General features: G+C 42.2%; 1 protein-coding gene across 1 annotated transcript in view; it reads right to left on the reverse strand.

The window, feature by feature from the left end:
- Positions 1-13,892: 13,892 nt before the first annotated feature.
- Positions 13,893-22,644, reverse strand: part of CHRDL1 (chordin like 1) — a 41,757-nt gene continuing 33,005 nt past the window's right edge. The window contains exons 9-12 of the mRNA XM_007432064.3: positions 21,918-22,112; positions 20,579-20,746; positions 18,812-18,901; positions 13,893-16,829 (exon numbers count right to left, since the gene is read on the reverse strand). Of these exons, the coding sequence (XP_007432126.1) occupies positions 16,699-16,829; positions 18,812-18,901; positions 20,579-20,746; positions 21,918-22,112 (584 nt within the window). The 3' untranslated portion in view covers positions 13,893-16,698. The remainder of the gene's footprint in view (positions 16,830-18,811; positions 18,902-20,578; positions 20,747-21,917; positions 22,113-22,644) is intronic.

The following is a 22,644-nucleotide window of genomic DNA, read 5'->3' on the forward strand; positions in this document are numbered from 1 at the left end:
ATTGTGAGGGCTTTGAATAGTTGAGGTCCACATATCTTAAAGCATAGTCACCGCTGCCATCTTGATTTTTTTGACCTCCCTGTGGATGCCTGTGCTCTAGCTCAGTGTTTTTCAACCTCAATATCTTTCAGACGCATGGACCTCAACTCCCAGAATTCCCCAGCCAGCATGGCTGGCTGGGGAATTCTGGGAGTTGAGGTCCACGCGTCTGAAAGATATTGAGGTTGAGAAACCCTGCTCTAGCTTATGGTAAGTCAACTTCCTGCATTAACAAATGCTGTTTAAAGTCTGTCATTCATTTGCTTGAAAAAGTACACCCACAACTTCACCGTGGATTTTTTTTTTTAGAGAGATTCTTAAGACCCCTTTTCTTGTCTCAAGGTCGGGTTCTGATGACACATACCGGTTGAAAGTAACTCGCGGGGTGGCAAAATGCTCGACAGAGGATTGAAATGTATTATAATTTTTATAAATATATAAAAAAATATATAATAAAAATATTATAAAATATTATATTTATTACAATAGTAAATAGATATACATTAATGGAATCAATACATATATAATATAGTCAATACAAATAGGTTTGTGTGACTGTCTTTTGAGGAATTTCAGCGTGATCACTGGGGTCCTATTTCTCATATTTTGAGTGGGGGGGTTGATTTTTTTTCTTAAAGAAACCTCTATTAAAGGTTACATGAAGTTTTTGTGGGTTTTTCAGCTCAGAACAAGGGGAACCACAGGGAAGATAGGCAAGCCCAGACATTTCAGTTTTATTCAGGTTTCTTACTTTTCTTCTCATTTTTCCTTTCTTAGGTTTCATCTGTCCAATTGCTATACTAACTATTTTTTTAAGCTTGCAGTGAAATGACATGTCATGTTATCCAAATGATGCGCTTTTGTTTCGCAATTTTGTCTAACGTACACAGTGTCTGCAAACGTTTTGCCCCGATTTTGCCATTTCTGTGCAGGCTTTTCTGCAAACTGCAGTTACAAAATTCAGAGGTGTGAGTTTCGGAAGATATCGGAGTTTGTGAGCTGGTTTCCAAATGCAAAATCAGATAAGCTCACCCTCAGATATAAGCTAGTGAATTTGGTGAAAATATTTTGTGAACATTACAGCCATTGTATGGGATCCCTTTAACCTTACAATAGACCTAAAGATCCAGATCCAAGCCTCTGGAATTTGAATGATGCAGAAAACATACAACTCAGTTAAAAACAGTGCAGAGAGTTTTAAAATGAAGCAGTGTTCCTTGATAATTTGCCCTCTATTTCTAGAAAGCATTTAGAAGAACGACAAAACCGTATCTCTTTTGCCAAGCCTTGAAGAGTTAATTGATTCTAAAGATTTCATTTCTTTCATTCTTTTCATTCTTTCATTCTTTTCATTCTTTCATTCTTTTTTTCATTCATTCATTCATTCATTTTTCATTCATTCATTCATTTTCATCCTTTCATTCTGATTTCACGGAAATACTTCAACTTTTGTATTTTTTAATTGTTGTAACCCAAGTATTTATATGTATGGAAAAGCAATGTATAAATGTAAATTGAAGAAGATGATGATGATGCATATTTGGAAAGACACAATAAAATATTCACCTTGATTCATTGGAATCTTAGTAAGAATTATAATTTACCAGCCACAAATATATAGAATTTCAATATTGAAAAAAAAATGGTTGAAAACAAAGAGGTTAATTAAGATCCTGGCAATGTCCAAATATAAACTGATAAACATTCAGCCCACAGTAAGCCAGACATAGGCGTGGTTGCAAAGAAACAAGTGTGGACAACTGATTTTGCAGCAGATGGAGTTGGAAGGCTCAATGGGAAAGAACTAGGGGGAAAAAAAGAAAATATAAAAGAAACTTCAAATAGAGATCAAGCAAATGTGGGAAAAGAAAGTCCCATGGTGCCAGAAGTGGTTGGGACACTTGGTGCCATTTCAAAGGATTTGAAAAAGCAGGACACAACAGGAATGGACACAATCTCAACATATCAGCCACAAAACGTTGCACTGCTTGGAACAGTACATATTTATTTATATATCACATTTGTCACTGCCCATCTCGTTAGAAAACGACTCCAGGCGGTTTACAAAGCGGTTAAAATCCATTAAAGTTACAATATATTAAAATTAAAACCATATATTTAACTATCCAAATCCTTGGGAAGGATCCGATAATCAGAAGGACCAGATCCAGTCAGAACTGTCTGGCAGGTTGTGTGTAAGTTCTCATCCTCGTCCTCATCCTCCCTGACCAGCTTTAACTCTTTGCCCACTGTAGATGGCAGAGAATTTGCCTGCGCAAAAACCACGGACCGAAATGCCACCCTTCCTCCTCTGTTGTCCATTGGAGAACTCCATTGCCCATCCCTGGTTGGGAGTTCCGGTTGGCGTCAGACTGAGAAAAATTCTTCTACATTGCAATCTGTCGGGGACAAAAGTGCTCTTTTTATCAAATTCCTGCACCTTGCCTACATCCGGGCAGTTTAAATGACTTTACGGCTGTCTAGCAATAATGGCAGATAAAAAGACTCTGCTCCTGAAAAACACAGCAACGATGTTTGTTGTTGCCAGAAGAACAAAAGAAGAGATACTCAGCCCGGGGTTGATTTTTGTTTTATTTTTAATCATATGGTTTAAGATGGATGGATATAGTTTCCTAAACTGTGGATGTTATGGTCTGTGGGTTGGAGTATAAAATAACTGAACTGAGTAAACATCTTTACTCCAAAGTAAACATGGACTTGCCACGTGTCATATGATCTCATTTAGGCTTGTTGCAGCCAGGTCTGAGAAAAACAAAAACAAAAACTGATCATGACAAGCCATCTAAGTCAGAATCTGGACAATCTGAACTCCCGGATTTGACTGCAACCTTCTGTTAAGAAGCAGTTTGCTTAATCCTATGCTTAAGCCATCATTGGTTAATTTCTCACAATAGCCTCAGTGTTCCATTGGCCTCCCCAAATCATGGGTCACCCCCATTTTAGCCCAACACTAGCCCCTACACAGCAGAGGAGGGGTGTACATCTGTTTCTGATGTACAAGGACCACATCAAAGTCAATGTGGTGTGGCAGTTCAGGGGTTGAACTAGGAGTGGGGAAACCCAGGTTTTACTCCTCCTCAACTATGGAAGGCTACTGGCTGACTTGGAGCCAGTCCCTCTCAGCTCAACCTACCTCACAGGGTGGTTGTGGGGACATTGTGCTGGCAACAGGGAGATAAACTTTTTTTCTGAGCTTGGACCAAGGAAAATTAGTTTAGCTGCAAACAGCACAGCTGGGACTATTTGGGGTGCAGCAAACCCCTCCTAATTCCATTTCTGGTTGGATTTAGCTGTTTGCATGATATGCTAATCCATCCTTGGCCCCTTAAAGCAGTGTTTCTCAACCTTGGCCACTTGAAGATGGGTGGACTTCAACTCCCAGAATTCCCCAGCCAGAATTCCCCAGCTGGAGAATTCTGGGAGTTGAAGTCCATCCATCTTCAAGTGGCCAAGGTTGAGAAACACTGCACTAGACCAAACAGGCTCTGATTGAAGGAACATCATTGATCTGTGCTATTCCAGATATCAGCTACTAGATGGCAGCATTGGATAAATGATAAAATAAACTAGCGGCAACTCTCTTTTCAGCTAGCAGCCTTCAGCTAAAAGGAAGTTTAAAAAAGAAGCCACAAAAATCCAGTCAGCCACTAGATGGCAGTAGAGAGATCCAGAGATCTCTTAGCCTTTGGTGCCATCTGGTGGTCCTCCATTGTCTCAAGAGCCCAAATCTGGCCCAAAGGTTAAGAAGCCTTATGCCATTTTTTCCCAGCTGGACCTCCTTCACATGGATCAGGTATGAGTTCTCATCGCCATGGCTCAGAAATGGTGGGATCTGAAGTCCAGCAAATTTGGAAAGAAACAAGCTGGAGAAAGCAGGTTTCTTCGGGTATCTCCTGAAGTAAGGCAAGGACCTTCTCATCGTGTTTTCCTTCCTACCCAGCTATATTATTGCCCAAACTTGCTTCTTTACTCATCAGTCCTTAGGGATTGCATGACATTTCCATATTTGTTTTTGTAAGGTAGCTGTTTCTCCCTTTCCTCCGAAAACACATGCCCTGATGCATAGCTGCTTGATGTTATGGGCAGGTTGGTGGTGGATCTCCCCAGTGACACCCCTCCCTGATTTTCCACAGTCATCTTCCTAGACTGCCTCCTCCTAACCAGTGTTTAAACCCTGGCTTTTGTCTGCTGACTGCCAGCATGCTGTCTTTCCGATTGTTTTCGCAGATAGAGCTTCAGGAAGAAAACAAAACAAAACGCGTCCAGAATTCCCCTCTTTTGGGGCCGTGGGAGATCATCTGAGACGCATAAATGGGGCCAAGGATACACAATTCTGAATGAGTCCGACCATGTTTGATTCGGGGGGCAGAAAGCAAATGAACATAAACAAGGGAGAGCCAGATTAAATACGTATGTCTGTTTAGGGCAAGGAGAGTTGGAACGCACCAGGATGTTTGAGAAAGGAAGAGACATTTTCAACACACTGTGCAGGGCCAAACATTCATTTTGTTCCAGGCTGTAATTACCCTGGTAGACTCAAACCATTTGATGCCATTTCTTTACAGCATCGGCTGGGGGGGGGGAGGGAGTCAGAAAAGGTGAGATAGTGGCTTCCACCTTATGGTCATTATCCTCTTTTTTCTTTGTAATAAATTAGGGATACATAAAATGAAGCAAAATGCCAAAAAATAGCCTTGGGGAGGAGGAAGGAATTCATCATCTAATATTTTCAGACCCCGTTTAGTCTGGGCAGCAAATTACCTTTCAGGTTCTCCAGAGCTTATCAGAAGATCAAACGAGATACGTGGGAGAAGACTAGATAGATACGGGGGGAGGAAAAATTTGAAAAGGAAAAGCAGCTGATAGGAGAGATCCTTGATCTCCCCCCTCCTACACTGCAGAGCAACTACCGATGGTTTTCTGAGCTGGAAAAACCACTTTCCACCACTGACAGGAGATCACTGGGGAAAGATAAGTTGGTGGAGGAACGGAGGATGGGCAAGGTGACTGTAATTGGGTACAGAGCTGACTTTAAAGAAAATATGTGGCCACCATTCATAAAATATAAACTAGCCCAGGCAAATGGGCAAATGTGAGAGAGAAACACAAAACAGACCTGCCTTGACTCTCTTTGCTATAAAAGAGAGGGAAAGAGAAAGGTTTCCAGACGCTGCTATTATAGCCTATATCAGTAAGGTGTGTGTGTGTTTCTGTGTGTGCCTTCAAGTCAGTTTTTGACTCCTGGCGACTGCCTGGACTAGTCCCTGCAGTTTTCTTGGCAACATTTCAGAAGTGGTTGGCCATTTTCATCTTCCTAGGGCTGAGAGGGAGAGGCTGGCGCCCAAGGTCACCCCGCTGGCTTCATGCCTAAGTCAGGACTAGAACTTACAGGTGCCCAGTTTCTAGCCTGGTGCCTTCACCACCACACCAACCTGGCTCTCATTGCCTTCGAGTCAAACTTGACTCTTGGTAACTGCCTAGACAAGTCCCTGTGGTTTTCTTGGCAAGATTTTCAGAAGTGGTTGGCCACTGCCTCCTTCCTGGGCTGAAAGAGAAGAACTGGCCCAAGGTCACCCAGCTGGCTTTGTGCCTATGGTGGGACTAGAACTCATGGTCTTTCAGTTTCTAGCCTGGTGCCTTCACCACTAGGCCAGACTGGCTCTCATATCAATAAAGTAGAGTTCTAGTATTTCTTGTGATGTCTGTTTCCTGATCTAGCCTACCTTGAAGGGCTGACAGTGACAAACCATTTTCCTGTTCTACAACTTTCCCACTTACGTTCTCCTCCAGGCCGTCTTCAGTGTCTGACACAGATTCAGATTCCACTTACAATTCCTAGATTTCAAAAGACGTTTTAATTGAAGATATTACCACTCTGAGCATTTTGGCAAGTGAGACACTGCAGCCCCTCCAATAATGAAGTTCACCATCTAATCCTATTCATGGACCTTAGGTGGCAACCTTTCACCAGACTTGTTTAGGCTTGAAAACTAAGCAGTGTCAGGCCTGATTTCTACGTGGATGGGAGACTCCCATTTACGTGGGATTTCTACGTGGATGGGAGACTCCAGGCTACTTTAAGATGTGTGGACGTCAACTCCCAGCATTCCCCAGCCAGCCAACTCCACACATCTTAAAGTTGCCAAGTTTGAGAAGCGCTGGGCTAGACTGCTGAAGAAGTTGAAACATCTTAGAAGAAGACAACAGCAGACAACTTCTATACTGCTGTCAATTAAACTCCATGGACCTAACCAGGAAGGAACCAGGAACTGAGCTTGAGTTGGAGATTTTCTACTTTACACTCCATTGTCTGGCTATTATTAAATTTCGATTCTCCCCTAATGTGAATTTAGCATTAGCATAAAGACGAAACCGTAGCTGGCGTGCTGCCGTCCTCCATGCTTAGCTAGTAGATAATGTTACCCACGGAAAAACACAGATTTTGAAAGTTCAAGTTAAATGAGACCCATCCACCCAGATCTGCTGATCGTTCTGATAACAATAAATCTACATTAAATTCAATCTGAAAGTGTAGATATTCCTAGCCATCAGTTACCAGGAATCATTTGGAATAGGGCAGTAGACAAATGAAGCAATAAACAAATAAAATATAAACTGTTTGCAAGAAACTGAGAAGAAACTGAGAAAACAACAAGAGGAATGATGGACATAAACAGTCAAGAGATGAGAGAAGAGTTGGTTAGCAGTTTATTTCATAAACAGCAGCTCGGTCCAGCTTGCAAAAAGCTTAGAAAGAAGAGATTCAAAACATTCAAAGAGACCCTACCTTAATTCAATTGCCAGTAAAAGAGGACTGAAGGTTCCTATCTCAGCTTCAGAGATTCTGTCTTTAACCCCTAATCCTTGAATTTAAATACTTTATTAAAATCTGCGTGAGACTTGATTGATCTTGTTCAGAAAAAACTAATAAATTAGACCTCCCCAAAGATAACTGATTTAGACCAATTTATATCCAGAAAGGGTTCTCAAACTCTCAATTAACATTATTCATTTTAGTATGAAAGACTTAAGCTTATGAGTAAGTACTAACGTGTCATTCATCAGGACAACTTTATACTCTTTATCTGTAGGAATCAAATCATTTTCTCTTTTTAGGAACTTGGTTAGGCTGAGACACAGCTACTTACTCAGATAAGTCATGGCAAAGATGTTCATCTGACATGAGTTTCCTCTCAAAGTCTGACCAGACTGGGGAAAAAAAAAAAAAGATATAAGATACGAGCTTCAAATGCAGTTGTGGTGGCTGATCATTTGCAGTTTGTTCTAGAATATTCTGCCAGGTTCCAAAGCATTATGCAGCTCACTCTGTGAGATCAGGAGGGAGTGAAGCATCGTTAGATGCTTCTCGCCCACCATCTCATAGTACAGAGCAACATACTTTTGAAAATAAGGGGACTTTCAACATAGTTGTGAATTAAATTAAGACAGAGGTGTTTTGATGTGCCAAAATAACCTTCAGGATCTGTGTTGAGGTTGACAATTTGTGCAACTAATATGTACCGTTCCAAATGTTAATCTCTTTTGAACGTGGAAAGAAATCAGAAACAGGGAATAGAAAGGGAGCATTTTATGCTCCAAAGTCCAGCCCCCTGCTTCAAAAATCCAATTTTAGCTAGCCCTGACAAATGGTTGTCCAGCTTCTCCTTGAACACATCCAGTCCAGGGAACTCACCACTGGTCCCATTTCCTGTCTGTTAGGAAATGTTTTCCAACACTTGGCTGGGATCTCTCTTTTTGCAACGTAAATCCATAATTCCATGACTTGCCTTCTGCAACAAGAGAGATCAGGTTTGGACCTCTATTACTTTTTAAAGTACACTTTTGGTGGCCAGAGGCTACAGTGGGTTTAATAACCATTTTTTCCTATTTTCATTTATTTTCAGTTTTGTTTCTAGTTCTCCTGTAGGTGTGTTTTTGCAGTCTCAGACCACAGTGGGTAAGACAGTAAGGACCTGATATTAGGGGTTCCCCTTTTTTTCTAAATGGGGTTTTCAATCCCAACACTCTAGTTTTCCTTTTATTGTCCCATCAAGAATTGGTGGAATACCTTCAGTGACATCCTTCCCAAGTTATCCTAGATGTACTAGTGTATTATTTAATATGTACATTCTGATGGTCTCCAAGGGAAGCTGCTAGATGGGTAATCTGTTAGGCATTGTCACCCACTTCCTTGAAGGGAAGTCAGGGGAATGCCAGTGTCTGGGGACAAAGAAAATAAAGCAGGATAGGGACCGTGCCAGTTTTATTTTTTTCCAGTTCAAGGATGGTGGGTGTAATGGTATGTGGAAAGAACGTGGGAGATGGGGTGAAGAGGTGCTGCCAAGGGAACCGTCAGATAAGAGGCAGCTGAGCCTGCAGCTGCAAAATGGACAGGTCAAGAGGCTCAGAAGGGACCCTTCCTAGTTTCTTGGGGTGTAAAGGAAATGGCAGGAGAATTATACTTTGACGCTTACAAGATTACTAGGTAGACCAGACAGGAAAGATATCTAGATGAACTAATTCTACTTTATTGGAAAGCTACATTGACAGAATCTTGCAAATCTGAAAGTACAATTCTCCCCCGTCTCCTTTACACCCCAAGAAACTAGGGAGTGTCCCTTTTGAGCCTCTTGCCCCACCCACTGTCCAGCTGCAGGCTATACCCTCTCTTATCTGAGCGTTCCCTTGGCAGTTTCTCTTGGGCCCATCTCCCAAGGTCTTTCCCACATACCATTACATCCGGAGACTCTGGAACTCAGTAGTGGGGCAAGGCCCTAAAAGAAACTATTGCAGGATTTTCACCTGTTGCTAGAATGGATTTATAACTATTTTGACTTTTTTCAAATGGCTGTTTTGTTTTTTAAATGGAAGTATATATTGCCTCTTTTCCACTGATCAAACAAAAGACACAATAAACAGGACAGGGTTTTCCTGTAACTTGCTTGAAATGTTTAGAAGAACGAACTCCAGTGTGTCTACAAGAATTACAACAGACACAGGCAGGCCAAGGTAATCAGATAACAATACTAGATCAACAGGTAGGTTTAATCCACCATTAACAAAGACAACGCGATACATTATTCCACATATTTCCAAAGAAAAGAAAGAACTTGACTGTCACTTGATATAGACTTGCTAAGATGTGTGCGTAGATGAGGGTAGTTGCACAGGCGAGGCTCCACAGCTGATAAGATTTCCTTTACCCAGGGTCAAAATATTACATCTATTTCTGCCCACAAAGCAAGATACCCAGGACTGAATGTGCAAAGTTTGCATTGCACAGCAATGCGCTGGCTGTGAAAGGAATGTTGATGTTTATCTATCCATTGCTGCCACTGAAAGATCTCACCGTTCTCATTTTTTGCTTGGATGGAACAAATCTGAATTCCCTTTAGGGATCTGAGCTGGGAAACTAACAGGAACAAAGGCAACAACCGTACGGAGCTGCACAGAAATGCAAGGGCATGACAAACATCAAGGCAAGACGACAAACTTTTTGTTCTGGCCACCAAATGTGGAGTGCAAAAATCCAGATGACCACCAGATGGTGAAGAACAACGCACATTCTCTGTATTTCTTCACTGCCATCTAGTGGTGCTCTGGAGTTGCACATCTCTATTTTAGCATAGATACTTCTGGAATGTAATTGGGCTCTCCATGAATTGCATTTTTAAGCATTGGAAGAATTATCTATCTCACCTTCTATCCATCCTTCCGTACATGCACAATAACACAGAGAGCAAAGGGGAATGGAAAGTTTATACTTCCAACTGTTTTGTACAGAGCAATTTGATCTACACAAGCAGAGCTATTCTGGTTCTTCTTCGTTTGCATATCCTCTATGTTTCTCCCCCCCCTTAAAAGAGAGAGAGAGAGAGAGAGAGAGAGAGAGATAGGCCCATATTTTTGCACTTACCTTGTATGATATAAAGATATCCTTCTGCAAGAGACCACAATCAACTCCTGATCATTACAGATGAAACAGTGTTATCATGGGACAAAGCTGGAAAATAGTGCCAGAAAACCACCATGAATCACACCATGCCTTAGTTCATTTTGTTTCTTAGACAACATCTTAATGGGGGGGGGGGAGTGAAGTTATTTAAATAGCTGTTCCTGGTTAGAACATTTGCATTGGCCAACTTGGATGAATCCAGAGCTTGATAGCTGCCAAGACAATGCCCCAAGAGATGGCATTGTTGGCTCACTCAGCATGATTGTGCGCAGCTAGATTTTGCAGGAAGGACCAAAAAACTGGTTAATTTCCATCCAGAAAGCATTTTAGAGATAGATGCACAGATTTCTTCCCCACAATTCCAAATATTCCCACTTGCTTCAGAAGGTTGTTTTCTCCTGTTCCTAGGGCTCAGGTAAAAAGGCCTTACCCATCTATGTTTGTGTGATTTTTTTTAGCCACCAAACCTGTAAGGGAATTCCTAAAGTTCTGCATGTAGAGTTCCTCCTAAGCTACTGATGTCTTCCTCTTATGCAATTTTCTGGTTATCCAAGAAATTACATTCACATCCCAACACTGTAGAATGGGGGAGGAGACTCTTCCTCTGCTAACATAACCAGAGATGAAGAGAAGATGATCCCAGATAACCCTTTATAATCTCCAGCAGCTGACATGCAATTCCATTTATTTAACATTGAATCAATTTTATCCATTCATGTAGACAAGGAAACAACTTTGTCAAAGAGGGTTCCTCAGACTGAAAAGTGTCTGGCAGCTGAGTTCAATGACTTGCACTCATTTCATGTACCTTTGAACCTTTCAGGTGTGTTACTTGCTCTAAGTGCCTTTGAACCTAAAAGGATATTTCTCAGTAAGAGTGCATGGATTTAAAATGTTGGATTTTCTCCTCCAACACCTGCTAGTGTGTGAAGGTGGGTTTTCTGATGTCAGTACATCCCAAAACTCTTTCTAGGAGGGCAAGATTTAAGCCATAGGATGCAAAACTGGCTTGGTCCCCAACAAACTCTTCAGCTAACAAACAAGCTATGCCAGCTCTGGAGAGTTTAACATAGCATAGATTTATTCCTTCCTGCTGAAAGCCCCTGACCTGACCTGAGGACCCTGGGCCCTCAACAGTTACTCACCTTAGAGCAGTAGCGAGGAATCTCTAGTTTGCAAATAGTCTCAGAACTTCTACACGATCACACTATCAGTGTTTTCACCAGCATAGCAGGCTTGATTTTGCTGGGTTCTCATTCTGCAAAGCTCCAGCAGTCATTAGTTACCTCCCTGTGCCAGCAGCTATGCCTTCACCTGGCTAACTTCTGGCTGCTGGCTGCATTTCTTGGGCTGAGGACCCTGCATCCCCTTCCATATTAGCTTCCTCCATCTCTGGGTTAGAAGTAATAGGACCTACCCTTGGTCCTTCAATAGTGAGCATCTGAAATACCAGGTTCATCACCTTGGTCTTCTTCTTCTGAAGATGGCATATCTGGCTGGGCCCTGGCAAATATGCTTTAAAAAAAAAAAAAAAACTGGCAAAATTTTGCAAAACTGGAAAAGTGTGAATTTCTAAGGGTAAATGACTTTTGATTTGTAGATCTGTTGGAAAATGTGAAGAGCAATGAATTCATGTTCCAATGTGAACTGGACAAAAGTTTTCCTCCTCTCTAATTTGGACATCTTGCACAATTATGGACATCCTGCACAATTATGTGAATAACATAGGGTGCCTCTCATCTTATCTCTTGTCTAGCTATTTTACGGCCAAAGGCTTTGGAGATAGTTTAGGAAGAACAGACTTTTATTGAAGAGGAGGTGATTTGCTTTAAACAATTTGTCCAAAGCAAAGCACAGGACCAAAAGTGAGGTTGATAATTTGAGAGTAACTTTTGAACATTACTGTTAAAAAGAGGACAATCCTGTGCAAGTTTACTTGCTTACTGTATCACTTGCTTACTCTATATTCTCTGATAAGTGCCTACAGGATCCCATAGTCATTACAATGAGATGGAGAACTTGTCATGTCCTGGATGAATTGTGTTTATATTTTGATCAATTCTCATATCTGATATCAAAATCTAATTTCTCACAAGTAGTCTTCCTTTGCAAAATGGCCTTCAGTTTTGCTATCTCATTTTCAGCATGCTTTAGAGTATCTTTTGATGATGTTTTTGAAGCTTAGCTCATCCCTGAAAAATGGTGAAGGACATTGGTGGTATTGACTGCTCCAGATCTCCCCATCACTCTGAAGGACCCCCTGGTTGCCCTGTTCCAGCTATGGAAACATCTTCTGAAATCTTCCCATAGGATTGAAGGGAAGCTTGGGAAACTGGAGAAGCTGCAACAACAGAAGGCAGGACCTTCACATACAGCTCTGGCCAGCTTGAAACTAAATGTGTGCAAGAACCTCACACCTTTCCTCCTCCCCGAAAGAAAAACATCAATGCAATCTCTTCCCCAACAAATGGGATGAGAGTGACTAAGACAAGGGACACCAGATCTGGGCTGCAGAAATTCAAATAACCACTAGATGGCGGCAAAGGGGTTAAGCACTTTTTGGATCTCTCTGCTGCCATTTAGCGATCATCTGGATTTTCAAAAGCCCCATCTGGTAGCCCTACGGGAGACATTTTCAGCACAAAGAGAGTCTTAACAGAAATTGAACAACAAAAACCTTCAATATTTTGGAAAGTCCTTTCCACGAGTCACTGTTAAGGGAATATTCATTCCGTTCTGCATCAAGAAGAGAAAAGAGGTTGGAGGCTGCTTGGTTTCAGTTCGAGTTTTCAAGACTCTTGCCCTGATGCTAATGCTGGGGCTACTTTGAAAGACAGACATGGGTTTGTATAATCCCTCCTAGGATGCTTTTGAAGGTTTGTAAACTGTAAGGCAAGGGATTGATTGCATTAGAGGCCACACTCTGTTCATAGCTCCTTTGACAGAGCCGTGCTGGCTGGGGAATTCTGGGAGTTGAAGTCCACACATCTTCAAGTTGCCAAGGTTGAGAAACATTGGTCTAGACTATCAACCCACGTGGAAAAGTAGCTGTTGTAACTGGAGCCAATTTTTCCCCTACTTTTAATAGCTTGACCCCATTGCTCTTCAGTGATGTAGAACAAGTCTTTGTTTTCGTAAAAGCCTAAAACCTTATTCCAAAAAGAGAACCTTTGTGTGGTGGCTGCCAATCCCTGGGGTTTCCCCATACACATCCTGCTTATGCTGAATCAGCCATTTTCAAAGGCTGGTATTGGGCAAAAGGAATGAATTAAGTTAGTTCAGTAAGCATTTTGCCATCCGGAGCTGAAAAAAGGGCTTACAATTTGGCTGCTGTGCTGAGCTTGGATTGTGGTTTGCAAACCAGCCAAAATCATCTGCTTCAACAAGCTTTCAGCAGTTTGAGCAGGTGGCAGAACGTGGCATCATCGTCCCAGGAAGGAAGGACTTCAGATTGTGGTACTGGTGGTTCCCAGGCTTCATTGCAAAAAGCTCTTTGCGCATAGAAAGGTAGTGTATTAGGAAGAAGATAAACCTTTTGATGCTCACTTTCTAGCATTTCACATTGAGGTGCCTGGATTTCAGCAGGAGAGAACATGCTAACCACATAATTCTCGTGCTTGGTGTGAAGTGTGAAATGGTTCACAAGGATTATATCACTTGTAATCTCTGTGAATACTTTTCTTTAGGTCCTGCTCCTCATTGGGGTAACCCCAAGTCAATTGGAGAATACGATATCCGGCTTTCAGCCCAAAGTTTGCAAACTATTCTTTTTCCCCCTTCCTCAAAGACTGTCTGGCTCTTTTTCACATTCTTAAACCAAGTGCAAGCGACACAGCAAGAAAACTGCCCATTCAATGAAAGGAAAAGTCTGTTTGGAACAATTCAAGTTTATTAATTTATAAAAGAGATAAAACACATGTATAAATAATGGTTACAAGTATGTGTCTTGGGAAAAGTGGGGGGTGGAAATGGGAACCACCCAACCCAGCCTGGCTAGAATGTGTCTTGGTTAATGTTAAGCAAACATGCTACACTGATTTTTCCTTGTCCTTAAAAAAAGAGAGAAGTTATTATACAAATAAATACACAGCCTATATCCCACATATCTCATCACAGATGCAAAAAGTTATTTATCTTTCCTTCAGAAAATTAATAAAATATAACAAAAGTACTGTACACTTCTCAACCCGTGCCCCTTCCCACAGCGATAGATTTCAGAAAGAGAGACACTGCGTTACATCCAAAGACCTACATGCTCATTAAGTTAAAAGAGGAAGGGTCTGTTCGCTAACTGGGGAATTTTGGGAGTCGAAGTCCACCCATCTTAAAGCATGCTGCCTGGGGAATTCTGGGAGTCGATGTCCACCCATCTTAAAGCATGCTGCCTGGGGAATTTTGGGAGTCGATGTCCACCCATCTTAAAGTATGCTGCCTGGGGAATTCTGGGAGTCGAAGTCCACCCATCTTAAAGCATGCTGCCTGGGGAATTCTGGGAGTCGAAGTCCACTCATCTTAAAGCATGCTGCCTGGGGAATTCTGGGAGTCGAAGTCCACCCGTCTTAAAGCATGCTCCCTGGGGAATTCTGGGAGTCGAAGTCCACTCATCTTAAAGCATGCTGCCTGGGGAATTCTGGGAGTCGAAGTCCACCCGTCTTAAAGCATGCTCCCTGGGGAATTCTGGGAGTCGGAGTCCACCCGTCTTAAACTTGCCAAGGTTGAGAAACACTGGCTTACACAACCCAAACCCTAAGTTCACACAACACATTTAACCCCAACCCCAGACTGACGAAACACAATTTCTGCCTTCACATTGCCTGAACCAATAAACCAAGCTCAGTGCGATAATCAGGTTGACCCAACCTGCTAACCATGAGTGGATCCCCACAATATGCTAAACTGCAAAGGCCTTCACCCCATTTGAGCTGAGCTTTCTAGGGGGTTGTGTGAACTCAGCTGTTGAGCCAGGGACCAGCCAGACTGGCTATCTTCGTAGAACACTTCCCATGCAAGCTGGTTTTGCAGTGGCAACACAACCAGGATGTGATGGTTCCAACTTAAGATTCCACAGCTGAAAAGCATTGCTTAGCAGTTCTGCTCCACTGCAGCCGGGGAGCATCACGTTCTTTTAATTTTCCTTTGATAAAAGAGATCACTGGAGACGTGGCAGCAGCGGATGACATCCTGGCTGCACCACCCTCCCATTTCCACCTCTGCCCCCTTGGGGTTCCATTGTTCTTTCTTAAAAAAACAAGGAACAACACGGAACCCATGCTCACCTTGGAGTATGGTGTGTCTTCTCTTTAAGGCATGGAGCATATCCTAACTCTCATGGGGGATGTGGAGTGTGAAACCAACCACCAGGGTTTGCAACCATAGTTGATAGCAGGGATAAGCAGCCAATAGCCTGCAAGAAGTATGTGCCCCCCTAGACCCAATTTCCCTCCCTCCTACCCGAATTCCGTGGTGATTTTTGCCTGCATGATTCACAGCATTTCAAAAATGGAACTAAAGCTGAAGAAAGGAGTTGAGAGCTTCTGCCAAGGTCAATGCATCTCTTCTAGCCTCAGCCTTCCCCAAGAAGGCCAAAAGATTTGGCACAGGCCATCTTCAGATACTCCGTGGCTCTCTGATTCAAGCTCCCCTTGCTTCTTCTCAAGCACACTTTGGGCTACCCCTCCCAAGGCATTGTGCAACTGTTCCATCTTTCCTTCCTCATGGCAAGAAAAAGATGGGAAAAAATAATGGGAAAATGGGTGTGTGTGTGTGTCTCAAATAGAAACAAGATAGCCTGGAACTAATTCTCATCACACCTCAAGAGCCGTTGCACAGTGGGGGGAAAAGGCAGCTGCCCTGGAAATACTGTTGTGAGGTCTTCTTTTCCAGTTTGGGCATGGGGCATTCAAGTCTTGAATCATCATTTCAAGACTTGCTTTCAGTAGAGCAGATGCAGCCTTTGCTAGTGCTCTGTCCTGGGCTTTTTCCTGATCATCAGGTTGTCCAAAAAGTTCATTAAGATGGGTGGATAACGTAGTGGCTCAGAGCGAAAGTAGTTTTTTCCTCCTTGGAAATCCCTCAGAGGACTCTACTGATTTTTTGTTTCTTGCAATTTTACATCTGAAGATCACATCTAGTGTGAGCTGGTAACAGGCTTAATGTAGTTTTAAAATATAAAAAAATCCTTTCTCAAATTCTAGGGAAAAAAAGAATCTTGGTCCTACCTTACTGTGGCTCCACCGATTTTATATCTGCACCTTCCCCACAGTGGCCTTTGGGCTCCCTCCAAAATAGTGGGACCCTCACCTACCACCCCCCACCAGCTTTAGACAATGACCTTTGCAGGAATCCATGTCCTTCCTTCCTGTTTTGCCAATAACAAAGAGCCACCTTTGCTGTAGAGATATTTAAAGGACTAGCACAGATCTATGCACAGAGCAGCAAGATATGCTGGACATGAGATGAATACTGATTTGCATTGTAGGCCCTTCCTTCCTTCCTTCCTTCCTTCCTTCCTTCCTTCCTTCCTTCCTTCCTTCCTTCCTTCCTTCCTTCCTTCCTTCCTTCCTTCCTTTCCTTTTCTTTTTCTTTTTCTTTCTAGGGCACCATCAATCAAGACAAGCAAAATAAACCCACAGTCCCGCTGCAGATCCATCTGTTTTCTCGCTCCTTCCTTCTCCAGTGCCTCCTCAACAGTGGTCCTGTTTGGATTTATCAAGATACAACACCTTCACCAGATCTTGCAGTTCAGTCCTGCACTCTTGATTTTCACATATTTGGTTGATCTGAGCTTCTCCCTCACTGAATATTCTCCACTGACCTAAAAGAAACAAAATAATTTTTTTAAAAGCAATGCGCAATTTCAAGACGGAAATGAAAATTACAGCACGGTGTGCAGGATATTTGGAATCGTTTGCATGTGGATCTGGATCGATGAGTTTTCGTGTTTTCATGTACTTCTCTATGAGCTTTACATTCCAAAAACATCTGGCCTTTACTGGCTCATGCATCTGAAAACTTCCCGATTCCAACCTGAATAAGGATTCACATCCACAAAGGAAGCAATCAGTTTTGTTAACTGCAAACTCAGGTGGTGAATGCAAACTGAATAGGTACCACACCAGGCCCATCAATGCCAAAAGGAGGTTCAGAATACTGAGATATATATTTTTAAAGGCAGCTAACTTCTCCTATATTTACAGAAGTACCAATCATTGTCGTCATCATCGTCATCATCATCATCACCATCACCATCATCACACCTCTAATGTAAAATAAGCTCTTATTCTTCCTCCTTCAGCAAAAAGAAGAACCATAGCCATGGAATACTGTTTTTCAGTTCAAAAAGAAAGCTAAAACCTGGGAATATTGAGAGAGGAGAAATGCCTTACTGGTGCTCCTGGCCCCTTATAGCCCAAAAGGAGACCAGAATGGCAGATCCTTCCTCTAACTCAGCTTTGCAGGACTGGGTGATGTCATGGAGGAAGATTCAAAACTCAACCTTTCCCACAATGGTATCATCCAGTTCAGGGAAGAACTTTCTTGGCCAATCTTCCAGGTGCGATATCTGGTAACCTTAAACATCTTGCATCTTCATCTTTTGGAGATGGCAGAACCTGAGGAAAGAGCTTTCACTGAAGACCCCATGGGCCACCTGGTGGACTGGATTAGGCCAGATGTTCTCCAACCCCAATTTACAGTATTCTGGAAGGAGATACAACTATCTGGCAGAAGTTCTGGAGAAGGTATTCCTGCTAGGTGATCAAAACAGTTTCTACTTCTCACAGGTATGCTATTAATGAAAGAACTATGCACCAGTTATTTAGAAATTCAGCCCCTTCTCTCAGCTCAGCAACAATGACGTATAGAGAAGGGGTGGATATGCATTTGTGAAAGGAATTGCCAAATTAGGCATGAAGTCAAAAATCTTTGATTATGGGATCTGCAGAGATTCTGACTATGAGACAAGGCTGGGGGAAGAAGCAAGTCTGCACATATAGAATCTGTATTCACATGGCCACATTGCGAGAAACAGGTGGAGCAATGAAGAATATGCTTCCCCTTTGATGAACAGAAAAGACAGGATAGCCCAATCTTTTGGTACATTCTTCTCTGCACACTGACTTGCACAGGAGCAATCCCTTGTGAATGTACTGTATATGATCTTATTGTTCCCTTTCCCCTCTATAAACTTCCCAAATATGGAAGGATTTGAAAGATGGTATGGACAGCAGGATGCTCTTTTTAATAGCACAAATACACAATGGAAGCTAGTGGGGTTGGCATACCTACCAAGAACACAACAACCCCAAATTGTAATTTAAGGGTAATGGATAAAGAAATGCTGACTCTCTCTTGCTGGGGTTACCCATTTGTTCTTGGAGAAACTATGACTTCTCAAAGGTTCTGAGAATTAAAAAGAGACAGGCTGAAAAAGAGTGCCTGGTTTTAACACTTGACTCTCAGTCCACTTCAGATTTTGAGTCTTCCAGCATCCATGTAAACAAATCAGAGGCCAAAGAGAATCAAGGAATTGTTTTTCTAGGATAATTGATTGTACAAACAACCCTTTGATTCACACTAATGAAATGAGGATGAGAATGTCTTCCAAAACTGTGGTCCTGGAATTTTTTGGCTACAGCCAAGCTGTAACTTGAAACCAAAAAGGTCAGTTGATTTGTTTAAAGTGCTGGTTCTTGACCACATTACATTCCAGAATTATTAAATCCAAATGTCTCAGGGAAAAGAGTGCCTTTAATCTGATGAAGAGATTAAAAGACATCAGAATAAGGTTTTACTTACTCAGAGTCGTCCTTGTGAACTGCCTGAAGTGTGACAGTTGTCTGAATTCCTCCTTGGACAATGTCTCAGTATTGAAGTGGCTCAGGATACCTGTTGCAAAGTCATTAGAAGAATACAAGCAGTTAGGAACCAACTTCTGGTTTTCAGCACTTATGTTCAACTACCTAGGTGATCCACCAGTGAACTGACTCCCGATGGGCAAAATTGTGCAGAAATCTTTAGATTTCTGCAGTGGTTTGGACCAAGTCTCCACAAGGTGTTTCAAAGTGTGGAGGAACGCACCACCTTAAAGCAGCTAGACTGAAATGTCGCATGGCCTGGAATCGTTGTCTGGACTTCTAACCTGATTTATCTTTCTCTGCAGGAGCATCAAGGACAACCATAGGTAAAAAAACCTCCAAGGCATCAACATCACAGACGTGAGTTGGGCAAGGTTTCTGGTGGGTGTTTGGGGTTGGGAGTTCAAGAGTTGGCTTGGCTCAGGTGATACAATCCAGGCAAAGGCCTCACATCTGTTTTTATTGTTTTCTACCAACAAACAGCTAATGCTGTTCCATGGTTTGCAGCCAGAATTTAACAGCCCTATTTTTGGGGGCAGGGGGGAACTGGAGGGGCTGATGAAAAGACTCCAGGAGTCCATTTTTGGCCTGCAGCTCAAGGATCTCCTCCTCATTTCAACAGTGAGCTTTAATCACTAATTTGCTATAAAACATCCATTCTTTGGGGCAAATACTTTATCCAGTGGAGGGACTGAGCAGGAGAAGAACAATACACATATTTTATGCTACAAGCATGTAAAACTCAGGAGCAAGAGAAATCAAATTCCAGAGTGATTGAACATAATCCAGTGCATTTTATTCCAAATTAAATCCTTCTGAGTTTAATGGATTCCAAACAAGTATACAGAGGTACAGGTAAAACTTAAAGATGCCCTTGAGTTGAGCTCAACTCTTTTTCTTGGCAGCAATACAGAAGTTTTTGCCTTTGACTTTTGGGGGCTCTTTTTAAAAAACTTTCCAGCTTGGCCTACAGCCCTGCTATTTCCTGGTCATTATCAGTTCAGAAACTAGCCAGCCCAACCCTGCTTCACTTCTGAACCCAGATGGGGCAAATCTGGTACTGCCTCACGGTGAGACTAAGCCCAAGTCAACCAGAAGAATGTGAGGTGGAATAGTGACTCCTTTTTCAGGGGTTTTGCATCGTCATCTGCAAACTGCAACTGGAGAAACTGTTGCTTCATTAAATCAGTCTTTGGATAGAATATGGAGTACTGAAATAAAATCTCGAGAGCCTTCCTCTTTGTGATGTCAGAGGAATACCTCCTAAAAGATGGTGGCGTTGATGGCAGGATTCCCCCCTCCCCCCCAATATTTTGTATGAGAAATAATGATTGTTTAAAGCCACCGAGTAATTAAGTGTGGGTAAAACAAATGAACCAACCCATGCGCTAAAACAAATGGGGAGGGTTCCAAAATAATAATTAAAAGAAAGAAATGAAACTCATATTTACAAAAATGTTTGCAAATAGTTCTGTAAATATACTCAGTGAATTTTGGACGGTGCCCTTCTTCTGCAGCGAACTTTTTTTAAAATTGTTTTTCATAATGTAATCACTGAAACCGTTGCCAAGCGCTCCTAATCTTTTTGGATCAGGAGCACTTTTACAACCTCGAGCACACACCATGGCCGACCTGCCCCAGTGGCCCCAAGACTTGATTTCCTCTCTTCCTCATGGCCTTAATCTTGGAAAAAGAAAGAATTCAGCACCTCTCTGAATAGTCCACGTGTGGATCTCCACTTGCGAAGTTTCATTATTTTCCAAGGCTATTTTTTGGATGGTTTCTCCCTCCGTGTTGAAAACAGCTTCATAGACTGGAAGCGTCTCCTCGCCACAGAAATAGCCTTGATCTTCAGGGAGCTGACTTTCAATTTCTTCTGCAAGAGAAACAAGCGATGGCCATATTTTAGGAATCTATTCTATCTCACCTCTATTGTTGCATTTTGCTCCAAAGGAAACCCCATTGTATTCAATGGGATGTATTCTCAGGGGCTGTACACAGGTTTGTAGTTCCTTTGTCACCTGAGTTACTATAATGGGAAGAAGGAATAACCTTGAGGAACAGGAGGAAGAGCCGCAACCAAGACAACGGTCAGATAAAAGAAATTTGAGTCCGAGACAGAAATATAATTTGAGGCGGTGTCTCAGGCGTGGCCCTCCCTAGCTCTCATGAAGATAAAATGGGGAAGGGGGAAGCACAATCAAATTTGCAAGATTCTCTTACTATAACGTTATAGTCAAAGTAGTATAAGCTTGCCTATCTTTGGTTTCCAAGTTTGGTCTACCTTGGAAGACTGACAATTACACATCATCATAGTATTCCTGCATCTTTTCAGATTCTGATTCCAAACATTACAATATACCATTTTTTTCTTTAAAATGCCATCTATATTCTTGGAAGAAGCACAATAGCATGGTGGTCAATCAGCTCTCTAATGAGGCAGAGTGAGGCCACCATTCTTCCTGAGTCTTTGAGCCATTCCCCTGTCTTGGAGAACAAGCATATCTTCAGCTTGCTTGCTGCCTTGAAGTGCAGGGGTTGGTCCTGTTCCATAAATATTGAAATTACAGTCAATTCCAGCCTGGCTGGCTTCTGAATGTGGAGGGCAGAGAGTTCTTGACTGCCTTTGCCTTACAAAGTGACTGCACATTGAGTCAGTAGTTCCAGCAGTACTGCTTCGGTTGGTCCTTTTTATATTTTATTTTAGTTTCTTTGTTTTTGTTTTAATTTGCAAACTTGCAGTAATAATAATAAAGAAACCAGCGATGCTAGAACACCTCCATGAATACGTTATTTTCCTGAGTATCAGCTTTCAGAGCAGAAGAGAGCCACTTGGCCTAATTTCAACCCTCCTTTGCAAGAGATCATTTTAGACCTCTAGTAAGAGCTGACTCCTACAGTTTGCTACCTGGGGGAGAGGAAGGTATCAGCAACAGAGTGAAGGTTGTGTGTTGGAGTATCTTCTGCCATTTTCTTGCACCCAATCATTGTTTCTGCTCTATCCACCACGTGGCCCCCAACAATCCAGCAAGACATTGTCAACCTACCTGGACAAACTCTGCAGCATTTCCCTTCAATTTTCTCTGGCTGTTCACAGGGATACTGAAGGGGGCAAGTAATTGCTTTACATTCGTGCTTGGTGACATTGCAGGTACATAAGACGCACTCCACTATTCCATAGAACTGGAGGTACGGATGCCACGATTCTCCATGCGAGTAGGTTTTTCCATTTGAAATGCATACTAGAATAAAGAATGGGTGGGGGAATGGGGTGGAAGTGTTAGATATCAGAAACAGATATCTAGTGGCCACAGTCTTTCCACCCAATGGCGATTTCTCTCACTAGTGACTTAGAACATCTTCCTAGCCTCATCCAGTCATCATTAAGGCGCTCTGAAGCCTGCCCACATTACTATTATTTTGGCACATCAATGGTTGGATGACTCTAGAAGACACTAGATGCTGTGAACTGGGTTGTGAATCTTTGCTTTCACCTCTCATGGAACATGTCTAAATTTAGAATAAGGTGGGGGTACTGCTGGATGGGAAGAAACCTAGAAATGGTTACACCTGTATCCAGAATAATTTTGAATCTGGGCAAAAAGGATGTTAAAGTCTAGAGGTTGGTTGTTTAGTGGTACAAAGCACATCCTATGGGAAGAATCCAAGAGTTCAGATCATTAACGAAAAGCTCTTAATTCTTGATGTTTCCCCCATGACATGCTATTCTTTCACAACCCCATATATGTCTACACAAAAGTAAGCCTCATGAAA

The sequence above is a fragment of the Python bivittatus genome, unplaced genomic scaffold, assembly GCF_059951505.1.
Source record: "Python bivittatus isolate LINGU-HERP-01145 unplaced genomic scaffold, Pbiv_v1 ctg000790_np1212, whole genome shotgun sequence".
In the NCBI taxonomy this organism is placed as follows: domain Eukaryota; kingdom Metazoa; phylum Chordata; class Lepidosauria; order Squamata; family Pythonidae; genus Python; species Python bivittatus.